Source organism: Phocoena sinus, chromosome 1 (genome assembly GCF_008692025.1).
Source record: "Phocoena sinus isolate mPhoSin1 chromosome 1, mPhoSin1.pri, whole genome shotgun sequence".
In the NCBI taxonomy this organism is placed as follows: Eukaryota; Metazoa; Chordata; class Mammalia; order Artiodactyla; family Phocoenidae; genus Phocoena; species Phocoena sinus.
Window position 1 is genome coordinate 125,022,091 of NC_045763.1, and position 19,989 is coordinate 125,042,079.

Genomic DNA, 19,989 nt, shown 5'->3' on the forward strand with positions numbered 1-19,989 from the left:
GGTGGTTTATGGAGGGAAAAAAGGGATAAAATTTAAACAGGTTATGAGTAAATCCTGTTTCATACAAGAAGTGCCATTTAGAGTATGTTTTTAGAACCCTTTCCTAGAATAGCTTTATGTGATCATCAAATGAAATTTAGGGGTTAGTATAGCCTAGAACAGAGTAGATTTTCAGTACATACTTGATAAATGAAGGAATAAATGAATTGTTTTTCATTAAATGAATACATACCTCAGTATAACGGAGCTAACAAGAATAAAGTACGTATAAGATGACTGTCTGGTAAGCAAATGTCCAATTAGGAACAAAAAAGACTGATCCTTCATGGGTCTTGGAATTAAATCCAGAAATAAGTATTTTCAATGGCCAAACAGAATTTATGGTGGGGCTAACTTTACTATTTGTTCATGATAGTTCAAATTAGACCAAATGCATGACAAAAGGGCAGAAAAATACTCAGTTTTAAGCTTAGATTCTCTGAAGTTTAGAGGAAAAAAAAGCGAGATTGAGAAATGTCAGTTGTCAGGGCTAATCTAAAGCAGAGATTCTTCACGTGGAGTTCATGAAGGTCCACACATAGGCTTTAGGAAGAGGCAGTGGGCACAATTGCACATTTCTTCTTCCTAATAGCGTTTTACAGTTTTGTGGGCACATACATAGTATTTGCGTTACACTGGCAGGGCGAGGTTTTATCTGAGTGTCAAAAGTTTCTACGACCCCAAAAGGGTTAAGAACTGCTTATATATAGGAAAGCTGGAGTATTAAATTGGTGTTTATTTTTCTAAAAAACAAAATTAGGATTTAATGATAATTTGGTTGAATTCCCAGAAGCTCCTGAAGAATCATCAGAGGATGTGACAACACTTCAGGGAGGTACGTCTGCAGAAAGCACAGTTCAGAACAGTATAGATATAGGTGAGTTGTCATGTTCTTTTTAGATAATTCCTTCATATAGGAAAAAGAAGCCTTAATCTGTATTAGTCTCTCCAGAGTTAGAGACCATTTCCAAATAGATATGTTGTGGAATTTTGTTCTTCATATAGGGGGATTAGACTTTATATTAGAAATTGTCTGTGTCAGCTCTGAAGTTAGATTAAATAATTACTGTTGCCAACATGACCAATTGTTACTACTTATTTTCTGACAGCACAATCACATAAGTTTACTTTTGAGCCATTGGATTCCGGTTCAGGAGAAAGGAATGACTTCAGTCTTGATAGCCCTTGTGGGGTTCCCGAAGAATCCACTTTGTCTGAAAAAGGCAAGGAACCAGGAACTTCAGATCAAACTAGCACTGAAAGTGCTACCAGTCAGAGTACAAGCAATCCCGAACCTCAATCACAAACAGAAGCCATTGGGCCTTTGGCTCATGAGGAAACATTGGCCAGGGACTCTGCTCTCCAGGACACAGATGACAGTGATGATGACCCAGTGCTGATCCCAGGTGCAAGGTATCGAGCAGGACCTGGTGATAGGTTGGTAAATTTTTAATTAACATGAACTATAAAGAGTATAATTCACAAACCTTTGTTTGAAGTCACATAAAGGAGTTTCTCCATTTTTGACAGCTTTTTCCTCTAAGGGTGTCTCAGTCATATAAACTCATAGAATTTTCTAAATTATAAATAATTTCATGTATTACATTCTTTGAGCAAACTGTGGAGAATAGAATGTCTCATTGCTCTGTATCTTCAGCACTAAGGCTTGGTCCTCAATTTACAGATCAAGAGAAAGGAATGTTGAGAATGACCAACAGGTTATTTATGAAGTTAGTTATATTTAGTTGTCAGATTGCCCTGTAGACATCCTGGCCTTTATCAGTTTTGGGTTTTTTTAACATTCAGTTTTTCTGCTTCTCTCTTGACCCTGGATTAAGGTAGCGTGAAAAAGTTCTCTTTTTGAGAACAGTATGTTTTTCTCTGACTTCTACTAAACTTAGTAACTCAATTTCAAAAATGAAAAATCACACCAAATAACAAATATTATAATTACAGTAAAGAATTAAATTGCTAATACATTCATATACTTTTTCCATTTTTCATATTGTGTGTTCATAAGGATATATTTTATTTTTTAGTAGATAAAGTAAATCTTTTAAACTATATTGCATTCCGTACATTTCTAAAGCTATTTCTATAATCAGTGCCATCATATCTCATTGTAAGTTCTGTCTTCTTCCAGAGAATAAAATTTTATCTTTAAAATCCTAGCTTACACAAGCATGAAGAACCCACATCACATATTTTTATGCTCAATGTTCTGCTATTTATAAAATATTCTGACATTTCTGTCAAGTGAAAAGATTAATTTCCCATTAAAGAATGGCAATGTTATATAATGATTAAGAGCATAATGACTTATATTCTGTTTTTACCATTTACTAGCTGCTTCATCATTCAAATTACTTAATGTCTCTTTAAGGTTCAGTTTCCTTATCTATAAAATGGGGTTATGATTGTCTAGAATTGTTGTCAGAATTTAGAAAAAAAATCAATCAGTGCAAGGACTTGTCTCAAATTGAAAGCACTGAATAAATGACAGGTGTATTAAACAACCAAGATATTCTGTGTAGCTACTTAGACTTTAAAAAGCAATTACAGTAAGAATGGCTACAGGGATAAAGACTAACAGAGGACAAGCAAAATTCCTGAACATTGTAGCTTGCGGTTCAGTGAAACTGCCTTTTCTTAACTATGAAGATAGATATGTATCTTCCTTTAGTCATATTTGGTCAACGTGTTTACTTTGCAGTGACCCAGTTTTTAAATGTAGAGGAAGTAATCTTTGCTTATATTTGTATTTAGAGACTAATCAAACATCTTCTCGTTACCTGCCACACATTAATCTTCAAATTCTTAGTATATATTTTAGACAAGTAAAACTTAGTTTCATTTCTTTCCATACCCAGAGGGAGTCCCTTACAATATTATTACCGCTTGATGTATGCAGAGAAGGTTGGCAAGCATAGCACAATTTGAAAATCAAGTTGATGGTTTCTAAAACCCTGGGTGGAGAGCTAGAGTCTATAATTATTTTAAGTTCGTAAATTTATGGCTTTCTAATGATGTAGGCAAACATATGTCCTTGGTTTTTTTCTGTACTTACATAGCTTAAAATGATACTAAGGTCATAATGGAAAATAAAATTTAAGTATCAACTTCTAGTAAAATGCACCATGTCACTTACCAGGTCTGTTTATTTTAATAAGAAATCATATATTTTTGGTAAATATTAGACACTTGCAAAAAATCATAATTATTTAGCATCTTCTATTTAGGTTAATTATTTAACACTTTTACCTAGCCTGCTTTATAGCTGAGGAAACTGAGGTGCTAAGCAGGGGTTTTGTATATTCTAGACCTAAGGAGATTTTTTTTTTTTACACAGTAGTATAACATGAATGAGAAAGGAGGATTTGTGGGGAGAGTGGGTCCTAGAGAATGCAAAATGTCTTGAAGCATATTGTCCTGATTTTGGATATCTGACTAGAAATGATAGTGTATTTCCATAGAGTGTTATCACTTACTTATCATTTTCATAATACTTAGATGATTTATATGTTTTAGGGATTCTCCTGAGATTTGGATCTGCCACAAAATTGGCACCTGATAGCTTCCTTGACCCAAGAAACCCAGGTGCTGAACTAGACTAGCAGACTCTTGTAGAGGAGAGATGATCAGGGACAACAACCTGGAAGTGACCCCACTTCACGCACATACTCTTGAATTCATGCTCTCATGGTTAGGTCCAGATTTGAAACCACCTTGGGTCTACATTTGCTTCCCTGCTTTTTTTGTTTTTTAAACTAAATATTATTAATATTCTGTACACTCAGTTTAGGTATTTAACCTTAGTTTGTCCTATATATTATTTTGTTTTATTCTATAGGATGTAGTAGTAGTAACAGAAGAATAATAAAATTCCTCCCATTGAGAAAGTTAACTTACTGAAAAGAGAAAACAGATACACAAGCCATTTATAAGAGCATGGAATACAGTTTTAATAAATATATGAAATAAATACAATATTATATATGTATATATGTGTATATATACACACACACACAAAGTTGTGCATACTGAGGTAATGCTAAAGTGATTATAGTGACTGTTTCACAGTTACATCAGTTTTCCTTTGAAATTTGCATTATTCTTTCCTAGCTGTTTACCAAAAATTTGTAAATGGTGGAAAATCTTCCTTCTGACTTTTCTCTAAGTAATTTTGATAGTTCCTAACTTCCTGAGCACCATCTTGATTAAATCTTGAACTACCTATATAAAATGTACTTTTCATTTCTGTACCTTCCTAAGGGCTGTTCATCCTTCAGAAAACTGCCCATTTATCTTACTTCTAAATTTGGAGGAATGGGTATGTTGACTTTTATTCTAAAGAGAGAAAGTTAAAGAAATTTTGCTTCTTCAGAACATGAAAAGAATAATTTACCAGCTTATAAATAGGCATATGAATTTTGAGAATTTCTATTTCCAAAGGGACAAAGAATTTCAAAGCTCTACTGTAAAAATACCATTTGGTTCTTAGAATCTAAGGAAACATTTCACACTTGGATGAAATGCCCAACTAAAAGGATGCACGTCTTAAAGGTCATTAAGAAACCCAGTCAAGATTAGTTTGGTTAGGCTAGAGATGGTCCCAAAATTGAAAATGGTAAAAGAGTATATACTTAGATCTGTACTTTAATTTGTATGAAGAATTACATAGTGGATCTCATATTTTTCTTGCCACACATTTAATTTTTTAAACGAAACCTAAAAAGTTTATAGCTAAGCCATTTTCAACGCATTTAACAAAAATATCAAAACAGTTCTTTGCAACACAAAGTTATGATTTTTAATAAAGATTTGCATTCTTATAATTTGGTTAAATAAATATGACCCAGGTTTTCATTTCTGAGCTGAGAACAAGCATGAGAAGGAAATGTCTTAGAAAATAAAGGCCTTAACAACTAACATAGGTATTTTAAAATGGAATGCTCTGCTCATTAACTATAGCTAGTCTCGGTATAAGTATAACTGGGACTCTATAGCAGAGGTCAACAGACTTTTTCCTAAAAAGCCAGATAGTAAATATTTTAGGCTTTGTTGGCCAAGAGGCAAAATGGAGGCAGTTATGTAGGCACTTCTATAATCATTTAAAAAATGTAACCATTTACAAATGTAAAAACTGTTATTCTTCTATGGGCCATTAGAATAACAGGCAGCTGGCCAGATTTGCCCCAAGAGCCATAGTTCGCTGATCCCTGCTTTATAGCAAATAAGTCTCATAGAGAGAAACCAAGCTATAGTGTATGGTAAAATGCCTCTATTGACAGATAACCAAAGTTTAAAACAGTGAAATCTATGAATCACCACGTTCGGTCCCCTTTAACTTTGTCTACAGCAGGAACACAGAACGTTAAATGGAAACTAAATTGAAGAAAGAAACAATTAATCAAATGTATACTTTCTAATATAGTATAAAAAAAGCAATAAATGAAAGGACTATGTGTTTCTCGTAGTGATTTTATATATTGGATTTAGAAACATAAACAGGTGCCCTCGGAATGAAAGGAAAGTGGTCAGGTATATTATTTAGATGGTCTTCATGTAAACTGTTCTCACAGCGCCAAATCCATCTTCTAGTAAACAGAATGATGGCCTGGCTGATAGCTCTTCCTCTTGCCAAACCCAAGAGGTTTTTTGCTCTCTAAAAAAAAGACAAGTATCTAAGTAAGCTTCCTGAAGAAGTTCTCACATAGTATTGAATAGTTTTTAGTTAATAGACTCAATTAAGATACTGTAAAGATTTTTTATGTAAAGATTAAAGATATTCTGTATATTGCCTCTTAGTTACTTTTTTAAAAAATATTTATTTGCATAGAAATTTGGTTCCATTTACCTACTCTGGACTTTATGGAACATGGCCTTCATTTTTAAAGCCAAAATTCTTTGCATACTGTAAATTTGCTGTCATCTATTTCGTCATCATTATAATCACTTTTTCAGTATTTCTAGCGATTCAAGTTTATTCTTTATTAAACTTGCAGAGGAAAAGTAATCATAGAGAAAGAACTGAACTCCTAGGGAGTTAAAAGCTCTATTATTCTTTGCTTGCTGGTTATACAGTCTTATGGTTAGGACAAATGAGCCAGCTCAGGACCTAATTATTTAGTTCCCAAAGAGCAACTCAGCCCTGGGGAGCTAGTGTGTTCCAGTTGAGGGTATTGATAATATGAATCTGAACCTAACAGGGTTAGCTTCTAATTTTTTTAAAAGATAAAAGGGATTAAGTGCAATGTCTTCCTTCTAATCTGTCTTCAGTGAGTGTTTCTGTTTCCTTAATTTGCTCATACACATTTAGTTGAATGACATATTCTCACATAATACCCTAAGTCACAAAGGGAAACAAAAATATTTTAGATTTAGATGATTATTGATAAAAGTGGTGGCCTTAATGCTTTAAATATTTGGTTCTTTGAAGTCTTTGTGAGTGACTTTAGTTATTGTGTTCCCTTCACTAGATTTAATATCAGAGGAACAACAATAGGTGATAGAATAATGAGGTAATTCAGTATGTTCCTTCATTATTTTACTTTTTCTTTATGATGAATTTGCAGGTCCTCTTTTTCCACAGCTAACCACCTTTCCTATTAACAGTTAATACTTCCTTGAACGTAACTGAACTCTAAGTGCTAAGTATTATAAAGCGGGTTGCTTTTCACAAACTATATTTAGCTGCATGCACTGCATGGGAATAGAATGAAAAGAAATTTCCTGTGTGCAGATATAATTGATGTTCACTTCAAGTGTGTCATATGATAAAGTAACTATAATGTGAAATGATGTATTTTAAATATTAGTTACTTGCTTTGACTATTTTGTTGAAGAATGCAACTTATGTTTTTCTAAAACTTGATTGGAGGTAACAACTAGCAACTTTTTGGTATTATTCAAAAATGCTCCTTTTCCTTGAGATCAGTAACAAAAATTGGACTTGAGTCTAATTCTGTGCATAGTTTTAAGATTCTGATTTTTTTTAAGAAAGCAGTTTTCTCATAAATCGGTTAGTAACTTAGTATCACATGTCAAGTGATACATAACTCTCAAACACTTCTGTAATTTGAAGACTAACAAGGGGGTGCATTTTTAAATGTTACTTTAAAGTGAACCTCAGTTCCATTATTCATTTACCCAAAACCTGGGTTACTGACAAAATCGACCTTGTACCTAATTCTAGTGGCACATGTCTGTTATTTATCATGTTTCTAAAACAGAGGGGAATATAAAACATAATATAAGGCAACAATCAGAAATGTAAAATTAGTAGAGTTCCTCATGGGGAATACAGAAATGATGAAATAAGCCAGAAATATTGTAGCTACGTAGAAATCCCTGGTTACCTCCCATTCTCACAAGGATTCTCATATAAACATCTCAAAATTGTTTTTGCTTTTGTGCTGGTGTTTATAGACTTTTTTAACATTAAGGTATATTTGGAGTAACTTTTTGCAAATTAGTCTGTTGGTAATTAGCACTTTCTAATTAAATTATAGTAGAATGGAATTCGTTTCAGGGCTTTTTGATTTTCTGACTTATACCCTGCATCCTAAGCACACAAAGCCAATTTCTACTTTTACAGTGAAGATTGCAACCTAAAAGTACCGTGTCGCTCTAAATGAGTTATAGAAAAGCTAAAACGTTGACGTGGAAGGCATTCTGTGTTATGGCTGTTGCCAAGAATTGCTCATACTCTACATCAGCCATGTTCGGAGTGTCTCTGAATACACCTTATGCCTCCATATCTTACTCTGTGCCCTCTAACTGAAACGACCTCCTATAACCATCACCATCATCATCATTTTGGCCACCTCAACTTTCAACATGAATCTTTTTTTTTAAAAAAAATATTTATTGATTGATTGATTTTTGGCTGTGTCGGGTCTTAGTTGCAGCACATGGGCTTCTCTCTAGTTGTGGTGCGTGGGCTGCAGAGCATGCGGGCTCAGTAGTTGTGGCGTGCAGGCTCTCTAGTTGCGGCATGCAGGCTTAGTTGCCCCGTGGCATGTGGGATCTTGGTTCCCCGACCAGGGATCCAACCCGTGTCCCCAGCATTGGAAGGCGGATTCTTAACCACTGGACCACCAGGGAAGTCCCCTCAACATGCATCTTAAGCTGCTCTTTTTTGAAAATTTTCCTGGCTATACATCGCATAATCCCAAGTAGGATTGAACGTATCTTCTGTGTGCATTTATATGTATCTGTTATGCTACCTGTAACACTTTATTGTGTATATGTGTGCATATGTTTCCCTATGTAAAATATAAGCACCTTTAAGGCCAGCATACATACATGAATACATAAATAAAAGTTGACAAAGAAGACACCTTTTAATCTAAAACTATAGCTAACTAAATTTTTATTCATATTTCCTTAGATAATCCAGCTTATTGTCTTCTTCCTCTGCTTCCTAAAAGTTGAAATAAATGCAAAGCTATGAATTACTTTTTTAGGAGTCTGACAACATTTCCACACATTTGATGACTTGCTAGAAAGACTCACAGAACTAAGAGTCACTTGTAATCATGGCTATAGTTTATTATGACAAGGGAAAAACCATCAGATGGAATCTGGAAGAATCCAAGCATAAGCTTCCAACATTCTCCCACCCAGTGTGGTCCATGCTCATTCTTCCAGCGATGAAAAGCAGTTAACACTTGTGTAGTGTTTCTGCCCAGAGAAGCCTGCTTAATGAAGACTCGAAATCCAGCAGTTTTATTGGGGCTGATCATATAGGCACCCTCTGCACCCAACCACAACCCCCTAAATTCCAGACCCTGAAGGAAAGTAGGTGTTCACCATGAATCACATTATTTGTACAGACCATCTAGGCAAGCAGGTACATCAGGGTTCAATGTCTCAGACAGGCAGAACAATGGAGGAAACATTACATAAAGTCCCAGTTCTCTTTAGAGGTAGAAGCATCAGGCCTGCTATCCTTTATTTTTATTTACTAACACATTTTGAGACAAAGAATACAATCTGCCTGCCCCCACCACCACCCAGACACAAAAGGACTAGAAACAGCAAGATTCTCTAGCAACTCATCCACCTCTCTTATTTCAGATACTTGTAAAAGGTATGTGTTGAAATGACTGAAATTCCAATCCAGAGACCTTGTTGGTGACAGTAGATGACTTAGTAACACTAACATGGCTTTTACTATAAACAAGTGCTTTAAAGAACTTAAAAGTATTATTTTTATTTACTTATTTATTTATTTTTCGGTACGCGGGCCTCTCACTGTTGTGGCCTCTCCCATTGCAGAGCAACAGGCTCCGGACGCGCAGGCTCAGCGGCCATGGCTCACGGGCCCAGCCGCTCGGCGGCATGTGGGATCTTCCCGGACCGGGGCACGAACCCGTGTCCCCTGCATCGGCAGGTGGACTCTCAACCGCTGTGCCACCAGGGAAGCCCAAAAATATTATTTTTAGAAACACAAGTAACATATCTTTTCTAAATTTCTATTCATAGATTCATTTGGCCAACAAACTTTGTTTTTTTTTTTTTTTTTTTTTTTTTTTTTTTGCGGTACGCGGGCCTCTCACTGTTGTGGCCTCTCTCGTTGCGGAGCACAGGCTACGGACGCGCAGGCCCAGCGGCCATGGCTCACGGGCCCAGCCGCTCCGCGGCATGTGGGATCCCCCCGGACCGGGGCACGAACCCGCATCCCCTGCATCGGCAGGCGGACCCCCAACCACTGCGCCACCAGGGAAGCCCCAAACTTTGTTTTAATTGATAATTTAAAGGTAAATTTGAGCTTAACTCAGAATAATCACAAACTCTAAATTTGGAGGCTCAAGTCAATGAGGTTTTCTTTCTAAAAACCACTAAGTTAATATGAGAAAAATGTATATATAGTATAAATTAAGAGAATTGAACTTCGTATACTGGTATCTAGAGTTAAAATGAACATATTCAGTGAGGCATAAGTAAGTAGAATTTAACTTATTCTTTTGTTTTAATATCTTTTGCCTAGGGAATGTTTCTTTGACACATACCATACCAACTTGGTTCTCGTCCCAAAGTCTTATAGCTGTTCTGAAAATAGAGAAAATATTTATTACAGAAACTCTCCTGTTGCAGGGGGCAGGGGAAGAGGTAGGGATTGAGAATAGCATCCGTATGCTTATAAAAACCTAATATTTTGATCTTTGAATGGAAAAAGTCAATCTCAAGTTTTATAAATAAATGCAAACTCAACTTATTTTTATTTATTTATGTATTGGCTGCATTGCGTCTTCGTTGCTGCGCGTGGGCTTTTCTCTAGTTGCGGCGAGCAGGGGCCGCTCTTCTTTGCGGTGTGCGAGCTTCTCACTGCAGTGGCTTCTCTTTGTTGCGGAGCACGGACTCTAGGCACGTGGGCTTCAGTAGCTGTGGCGCGCAGGCTCAGTAGTTGTGGCTTGTGGGCTCTAGAGCACAGGCTCAGCCAGTAGCTGTGGCACATGAGATTTGTTGCTCCCGGACCAGGGCTTGAACCCGTGTCCCTTGTGTTGGCAGGCAGATTCTTAACCACTGTGCCACCAGGGAAGTCTGCAAACTCAACTTATTTTAAGATGGAAAGATTTAATCTTTGATTAAGCCATCTTTTTCTACCCTAATATTTTGTTCTTTTACAAGCTATTTTAATAATATCAATAGTATTGATTATTTTTACCACTCTAGCTATATGTTTTGTTGTTGTTGTTTTTTGGCCACACCACCTGGCATGGGGGATCTTAGTTCCTTGACCAGGGATGGAACACATGCCCCCTGCACTGGAGGCACAGAGTCCTAAGCACTGGACTGCCAGGGAATTTCCAACTCTAGCTATATGTAAATATGTTTTATAAAAGGATTTTTTTTTTACCATGTTGAAAACAATGGGCAAAGTAATTCACTTTATATTTTTAGTGCTATTTAAGAATGTCTTTTTGTAGTTCGGCCTGGTTGTCTTTTTAACTACTAAATGTGCCAGTTTAATATCTTTTTTAAAAAATAAGGCTTATAGACTCTTTCTGATTGATGTAACTTTCTAATTTGAGCTTGGAGACATCTTAAGAAATTTTGCTGACCATTTTATAAACAGAATTTTCTAGAATATGAAGTATTAAAAATAAAATATAAAGACTCAGGGAAGAGAAAAGGATCAAAATGTAAAGTCAGGAATCTAGGTTTTATTTTCTTAGGTCAAATGTACTTCCGTCAGATTCACTGTCTTTTTTTTCCCCATCTATTAAATGCTATTTTCAAAATAAAATAATAGCTAATACTTTGAGATGTTTTTACTTTGAAATTCCCAGATAATCAGTTTTGTATTGATTAGTTAATTCAATAAACTGTATGAACCAGACACTGTCGTGGATGCTGGTGATATAAGGATAATGAAATCACATTCTCTCTGAGCTGTTGGTTCAGTGAGATACACAGACACGCATAAATAATTACAACACCGTGATTGCAGTGATAGAGCCTTGCATAGGCAATGGGATTATTAAGGGCCTAATCTGAGGAAAGGGAGAATTGTATTTTTATAATTCTTGGTTTGTGACACACTATCATTGTTGATTCATGGTTGGCTCATTTTCTTTATTATTTATTAATGTAATAAATACCCATGAACCCACCACCCAATCCAAGAACTAGAAAACTGCTAGTACCTTAGATCTACCTATACTCCTCCTCATTCTGTCCCCCTGCCCACTATACCAGTGGTAATCATTCATCTGAATGTTATGTGTATCGTGCCTTGCTTTAAAAAACAAAGAATTACCAGATAATTACCAGATGTAAATGCAAAAACAATGTATTATTTATCTTACCCACTTTTGAACTTTATAAAAAAGGATATCTCACTATAAATGGGACTTGCTGTCTTTTATTCCAGTCAACAATATGTTACTAAGATTGATCCATGCTGTTATGTATAGCTGTTGCTCAATCAGCTTTACTGCTGTATTATAAGTTATTGTATGACTCTACCATAATTTATCCTTTTTCCTGTTAATAGGCATTTAGGTTGTTTCCAGTGTTGACATGAAACAAATAGACTGCTAGATATTTCTCTAGCAAAGATGCGTTTATTTGGGATCAGTCAGAGAATTGCAGTTTGGAGTCTGCAACCATGATGAGCTACACTCAGGTGTCTCCCCCTCCCCCACCCCACCCCCACAAGGGAAGGATAATGCTTTCATAGAGAGGAAAAGGAAGGTGAGAGGGCTATGGTAAATAAAGAGTACGGGTTTTCATTGGCTGAGTCTTTTTCAGGAAAGAAGAGATGTCTTCCTTCTTCCTATTGGGCTCTGCTGTAGTCGCAGGACATGAGATCTCCCCCTTCCAAACTCCCAACTGTATTTAATTCAAATTTCTGTGTTTTAATTTTTAACATTTCCCCGTTTTGATCAAGACCTTTCTCTGAAAGCATTGCTGATCAAGAGTCACGTTTTCTAGTTTTAGCTTTTTGTCCTTCAGTATCATGAAGGACTTTTGCTGGGTGTAGCATCTCACGTTGGAGGGAAAGTGCACAGATTAGAAGCCTATTAAGGTCACATTTGAGTAACAAGGAAGGAGGGGTAGCAGGGAAAACTCTAAGGTACTTTATGTCTAAAGGCCATATGTTATCAAGATCATAGACATTGGAGATCACCTGAAGCATTATGTCATCATCAAAGGTTTAGCAACAGACTTCCAACAAGCATTTTCTGGATATCTGGGGAAAACTGTTTCATCAGATGTCATCTGCGTCAATTCCAGGAAATCTTTTCTTTCAGGTCACCAGATGATGTGCAGGTCCAGTCAGGGTTTGGTGCTTTCTTTAGGTGTCTCATGTGACTCTAAGAGTCTATTCCTTGGGAGTTTGGCAGCACAAGGGTTGGTTAGCAGTACTCGATAGGGGCCTTTCCAGCAGGGTTGAAGAGAGTTCATCTGGAAGTGTCTTTTTTAAAAGACAAAATTTGCAGATTGCAAGGTGTGATGTTTCAAGTTTTTGTCTCCCAAGGGCACACTGTGAAAAGATTGATCTGTCAAAACTTTTTTTTTTTTTTTTTTTTTTGGCCGCACCACACGGCTTGCAGGATCTTAGTTCCCTGACCAGGGATCAAACCCGGTCCCCCTCCAGTGGAAGCATGGAGTCCTAACCACTGGACCACCAGGGAATTCCCAAAACATTATTTTCAATAGAAGCAATTAGGCTTTTGCAATATTAGAGTATCTCTCCTTTTATCAGTTTTAGGTCAAAAGAAGCAGAAGCCAAGTGCATTGGGCATCTTGTGATTATCTCAAAGGCTAAGGGTTTATGAGTTCCAAAAGGGACGGACCTGAAATTTAGAAGGACCAGCCGCAATGCTTTTGGCCAAGGTATTTGGAGGGCCTTTACAAATTTTGACAGTTGAATCTTAATACCAGTAGTGTGTTCCGACTAAACCAGAGGATTGTGGGTGGTAAGAACAGTAATAGTGTTGTAAAACTAGCCAAACAGCATAGACATTTTGAAGCACCTGGGCAATCACTGTGAAGTTAAAGAAGATTTCCCCAGGTAGGGATAATCTTTTCCAAAAGAAATTTATCCTCAGAAAAGGCAGTAGCCTGTCTGCAAGGGAAGGCTTTGGTCCAGTGTGAAAACATACAGACCATAACTGAAACATATTTATATCCATTAGATGGAGGAAATTGTGTGAAATCCATTTGCTGGATCTCTAATGGTCCATTAGGCAGTTTAAAATGTCTGGGAACAGTATGAACAGGCTTCCCTGGGTTGTACTTTGGAAAAGTGGGACAAGTGAGATATTTTTGCAACCTTATTAATGTTTCCCCATCAATACTGATTCATGAAGACTAACATTTTTTTAGTAGATTAATGACTTAATGCATGTACAGTGGTGAGAAGTGGGAATTTTAGACTCCAGGGTAAAACTGGGTTCTTACTTGGTCCAAACCAGAGCTTTCTCTTTTTTATCACACCAACAGTTGTTGAATTTCCAATCTTTTTTTTTTTTTTTTTTTTTTTTGCGGTACGTGGGCCTCTCACTGTTGTGGCCTCTCCCGTTGTGGAGCACAGGCTCCGGACGCGCAGGCTCAGCGGCCATTGCTCACGGGCCTAGCTGCTCTGCGGCATGTGGGATCTTCCTGGACCGGGGCACGAACCCGCGTCCCCTGCATCGGCAGGCGGACTCTCAACCACTGCACCACCAGGGAAGCCCGAATTTCCAATCTTGTTTTCCATTTTCTGAGGCCAATTGTTGGGATTCTCTAGCCAGTTTTTCTAAATTATCATTTGGAGAAATATCCCTTTGGACTATGACAGTGGTTTGGCTACTCTTGGTTCCTTTAAGGGCAGCCTTCCTTTCAGAAATATCGGCAAGGTGATTTCCCTTGGCGTCCAGAGAGTCAAGTTTAGAATGCCTCAGAATCTTAACAATAGCTGAAAGTGGGAGGTAAGAGTATTGCATTCATAATTTCTGAACATAGGGGCCATTTTAAAATTTTATGTCCACCGGAAGTAAGGAAGCCACATTGCTTCCATAACATTCCAAAATCATGAGCTACTCCAAAAGCATATCTACTATTAGTATTGAGTTGGCTAAAAAGTTTCTTTCTGTTTTAAGTAAAAATAAAAGACATTTTTCATTTTCATCAAGAATTTTATTGAACAACATATTCACTAACTGAATGAACTTTTTTGGCCAACTCGAATGTAATATTGGCAGTTTTATCCTTGGCTAAAGTACAAGCCTGTGTAAGGGTGTATAATTCAGCCTGTTGGGTCAAAGTAGCCATAGAAAAAGATGCTGCCTCAACAACACTAAAAGGAATTGGAGTAACATACCCAGCACAGTATTCGCCATTGTCATCTTTTAAAGAACCATCAGTGAGCCGTGAGAAGTCGGCATTATTACCTGATGGAATTTCCTGTAGGTCGTCACGAGGAGTCAGGAGTTAGTTCATCAGCATTAAGTAGTCATGAGGGACTTTGAAAATGATGGAGGGGAGAAGAGTAGCCAGGATAAGGTATTACAACGTAGAAGAATGGTGTGAGGGGCAGCTAACAAAAGGATTTAACAGGAGGTGAGGTAGCTGGCAGAGAAATGTTGAGTGTGATGAGAATTCAGGAGAGCTTCTACTGCATGAGGTACAAAAATGGTTAAAGCGGATCCCATAATGATTTTCTCAGTGGCCTTAACCAAAAGGGCAGTGGCCTTAATAGCTCTAAGGCAAGGGGGGGTATCCCTGTGCCACAGGGTCCAGTTGCTGGCTGTAATACCCTATGGGGCGATGTTTTTTGGTCAGCACCCCAAGGGCATTCCCTTTCTTTTCATATACAAAAAGAAAAAGGGGGATGTGGTAATTGGGATGCCCAAAGACGGGTGGGTTCATCAAACTCTCCTTTAAGGCCTTTAAAGTCTATGTTGTCTCCTTCTTCGCATAAAATTGGGCCAGGGTTGTTATTGTTAAGGAAAACATAGAAATTTGGCCATAAGAGAGAAATTTGGAATCCAGTTTCGTCAATAACCAACCAAACCAAGAAAACCTCACAGTTGGCACTAGGTTTTGAGTTTTGGGAAACTTAGGACATCATGAAGTCTGTCAAGGTCTAGGTTTAGCCCTTGTTCTGATATCAGATGCCCTAAATATTGAATCTGGGTTTGGGCAAACTGCAATTTTTCTTTGGCAACTTTAAGCCTTTAAGGCTAAAAGCTTTAGCAAGTGAATACTGTCTTCCTTTGAGGAGGTTTGAGAAGGAGAGCAAAGAAGCAAATCATCCACATATTGCAAAGTAGAACCTCTAGGGAACTTTTCTGTTTTGTTTTGTTTTTTATATTTTTATTGGAGTATAGTTGGTTTACAATGTTGTGTTAGTTTCAGGTGTACAGTAGAGTGAATCGGTTATATCTACTCTTTTTTTTTTTTAGATTCTTTTCCCAGATAGGCCATTCAGAGTATTGAGTAGAGTTCCCTGTACTATACAGCAGGTTCTTATTAGTTATCTATTTTATATACAGTCGTGTGTATATGTCAGTCGCAGTCTCCCAGTTTATCCCTCTCCATCCTTGTCCTTTGGTAACCATAAGTTTGTTTACTACATCCGTGACTCTACTTCTGTTTTGTAAATAAGTTTCTAGGGAACTTTATATCAGCCTTCAGAATTTGTGATAAATAAGAACTCTTAGTAAAACGCTGAGGCATTACTGTCCAGGTAAAGATTTTTTGTTCCTAAGTGAAGGCAAAAAGATATTAGCTAGCTTCATCACCTGGAATACTAAAGAATGCACTGCATAAATCAATTACAGTAAAAAAAAAAAAATTGCTTCCGGCAGGAATGGCTGTTAGTAAGGTATGAGTGTTAGGAACAACAGTGTCAAGGGATGACAGTGTTATTTACTGGTCAGAGGTTCTGGACAAACCTTCACCCTCAGCCCTTACGTTTTCTCACCAGAAGAATGGGAGAGTTATAGGGGCTAGTATAAAGGGTAATGAGACCTTGAGCCTTGTAATCTTCTATTATGGGTTTCATGCCTTGAAGGGCTTCTATACTTAAAGGATATTAATTAATTCTGGGAAGAGTTTTGAGGGACTTATTTGAATTTTGATGGGAGGTGCACTGTGAATTTTGCCAACATCAGTTTGCCCATAAGGAAGGTGGTAGTTGATTGAATAGGGACAAATGGTCAGTGTTTCCAAGACTCTGCTCTACTTCTATTAGAAACTAAACAAATAAAAGATGTCAAAGGAGCATTTAATTCACCTGGTGGGTTACTTTGATGACTACTATCAATTTCTAGAATTATTCCTCCCTTTTGGGAGAAATAAATTCCAGCATGATACTTCTCTAAGAAGTCTTAGTTTAATAAATGGGTAGGGGTAGAAGGATAGAGGAACTAAGGAGAATAGGGCATGTATCTCTCAAACACCTAAACAAGAAGGAATAGATTCAGAGGCAGGAACCCCCTTGAGGTTCATTAGAGATCCCCACTATTTGAATTGTTTATTACTCCGAGGCAGACGCTGTTTTATAGTAGTGGGCTGAGCACTGAGTGTGGCTTTGGTGTCAGGCCTGGAAGAGATTCCCCAATCTGGAGAAATGTTTCTCCAAGCCAATTAAGAGGGAGGATCGGGAAAAGCCAAAATTCCTCTGAGCTCCCATCTTTGAGAACTGGGAGGACATTGCAAAGGCTGATTAGTGGGCTGAAGGTGCTTAAAGCACGTAGTTTGTAACAGTCTCTTTTCCAGTGTCAGGATGCAACATTAGAAACAGAAGGTAGTTGCCAGAGGTTGGGATAAGGGAGAGTAGGAGAATTGTTCAATGGACACAGAGATTCAGTTTTGAACAAAAAATTACATTCCAATCACAGTGTATACATATTCAGCAAAAAAACATCTTTGGCAAAAGGTTATACACTGTTAAAATGTCCTTATATAAGCTGCCTCTTTTGTTTGTACGCTGTTTGGGATTCTGATTTAATTTTCTAAGACATAACAGCATATCTGTTTTCATTAAACAGTAGATATTTGTTGCATGAGTGAGTAAATCAATTTTTTAAGCAGTGGGATGCTATAGAAATTATTCCAACTTGGGAGAAACATGACTAGATTTATGTCTTAGATCATTTTGGCAGCTTCATAGATGGCTGATTGGAAGGGAGTAAAATTGAAAACAGCAAGACTACATAAGAGGCTATTGCAGTAGGCCAGGTGAGAGATGATGAGGGGTCCAATCTAAGGTGATAGCAGTGGGAAATGAGAAGAGTGGACAGATGTATGTATGTATGTAATCATACATTTATTTAAGGGATGGTTTGTTTAATGCCTGTCTTTCTCCGTATTCTCTAAATGTTTTCGTTCAGTATAATATAGTCAATGCCTAATTGTCTCCAATTATAATAGTGGATTCACCTATTTCTCCTTGCAGTTCTATCAGTTTTTGTCTCACGTATTTTGACCCTCTGTAGTTAGACATGCACATTAAGGATTGTTATGTCTTCATGAAGAGTTGATTCCTTTATCATTATGTAATGCTCTTTTTTACCCCTGATAATTTTGCCTACTTTGAAGTCTACTCCCTCTGAAAAAATTATAGTTAACCCCTGCTTTGTTTTGACTAGTGTTAGAATGGTATAGATATTTTTTCATTCATTTACTTTTACTCTATGGGAGTCTATATTTAAAGTGAGTTTTTTTGTAGACAACAGATAGTTGGGTCATATTGTTTGATCCACTCTGACAATCTCTGTCTTTTGATTAGTATATTTAGAACATTGGCATTCAAAGTGATTATTGATATAGTTGGATTAATGTCTACCATATTCATTGGTGTTTTCTATTTCTTGCCCTTGTTGTTTGTTCCTATTTTGGTCTTCCACTCTTTTTTTGCCTTTTGTGTTTTTTTTTCTTTTTAAACATCTTTATTGGAGTATAACTGCTTTACAGTGGTGTGTTAGTTTCTGCTTTATAACAAAGTGAATCAGCTATACATATACATACATCCCCATATCTCCTCCCACTTATGTCTCCCTCCCACCGTCCCTATCCTACCCCTCTAGGTGGTCACAAAGCACTGAGCTGATCTCCCTGTGCTATGCGGCGGCTTCCCACTAGCTATCTGTTTTACATTTGGTAGTATATATATGTCAATGCCTCTCTCTCACTTCTCAGCTTACCCTTCCCCCTCCCCGTGTCCTCAAGTCCATTCTCTACGTCTGCATCTTTATTCCTGTCCTGCGCCTAGGTTCTTCATAACGATTTTTTTTTAGCTTCTATATATATGTGTTAGCATAGGGTATTTGTTTTTCTCTTTCTGACTTACTTCACTCTGTGTGACAGACTCTAGGTCCATCCACCACACTACAAATAACTCAATTTCATTTCTTTTTATGGCTGAGTAATATTCCATTGTATCTATGTGCCACATCTTCTTTATCCATTCATCTGTCGATGGACACTTAGGTTGCTTCCATGTCCTGGCTATTGTAAATAGAGCTGCAATGAACACTGTGGTACATGACTCTTTCTGAATTATGGCTTTCTCATGGTATATGCCCAGTAGTGGGATTCCTGGGTCATATGGTAGTTCTAATTTTAGTTTTTTAAGGAACCTCCATACTGTTCTCCATAGTTGCTGTATCAATGTACATTCCCACCAACAGTGCAAGAGGGTTCCTTTTCTCCACACCCTCTCCAGCATTTATTGTTTCTAGATTTTTTGATGATGGCCATTCTGACTGGTGTGAGGTAATATCTCAATGTACTTTTGATTTGCATTTTTCTAATGATTAGTGACATTGAGCATTCTATCATATGTTTGTTAACAATCTGTATATCTTCTTTGGAGAAATGTCTATTTAGGTCTTCTGCCCATTTTTGGATTGGGTTGTTTGTTTTTTTGATATTGAGCTGCATGAGCTGCTTGTAAATTTTGGAGATTAATCCTTTGTCAGTTGCTTCCTTTGCAAATATTTTCTCTCATTCTCAGGGTTGTCTTTTCATCTTCTTTATGGTTTCCTTTGCTGTGCAAAAGCTTTTAACTTTCATTAGGTCCCATTTATTTATTTTTATTTCCATTTCTCTAGGAGGTGGGTCAAAAAGGATCTTGCTGTGATGTATGTCATAGAGTGTTCTGCCTATGTTTTCCTCTAAGAGTTTTATAGTGTCTGGCCTTACATTTAGGTCTTTAATCCATTTTGAGTTTCTTTTTGTGTATGGTATTAGGAAGTGTTCTAATTTCATTCTTTTACATGTAGCTGTCCAGTTTTCCCAGCACCACTTATTGAAGAGGCTGTCTTTTCTCCATTGTGTATTCTTGCCTCCTTTAGCAAAACTAAGGTGACCGTATGTGAGTGGGTTTATCTCTGGGCTATCTATCCTGCTCCATTGAGCTATATTTCTGTTTTTGTGCCAGTACCATACTGTCTTGATTACTGTAGCTTTGTAGTACAGTCTGAAGTCAGGGAGCCTGATTCCTCC

General features: G+C 37.2%; 1 protein-coding gene across 10 annotated transcripts in view; it reads left to right on the forward strand.

Annotated features, from left to right (window-relative positions):
* DCAF6 (DDB1 and CUL4 associated factor 6) overlaps positions 1-19,989 on the forward strand; it is a 173,813-nt gene that overhangs the window by 129,057 nt on the left and 24,767 nt on the right. For 8 of the 10 annotated variants that reach the window (XM_032637199.1, XM_032638781.1, XM_032632494.1 and 5 more), the window contains 2 exons: positions 830-916; positions 1,149-1,476. In XM_032637199.1, coding sequence (XP_032493090.1) covers positions 830-916; positions 1,149-1,476 — 415 coding nt within the window. The remainder of the gene's footprint in view (positions 1-829; positions 917-1,148; positions 1,477-19,989) is intronic. The other 2 variants (XM_032635637.1, XM_032633303.1) reach the window with 1 other exon arrangement.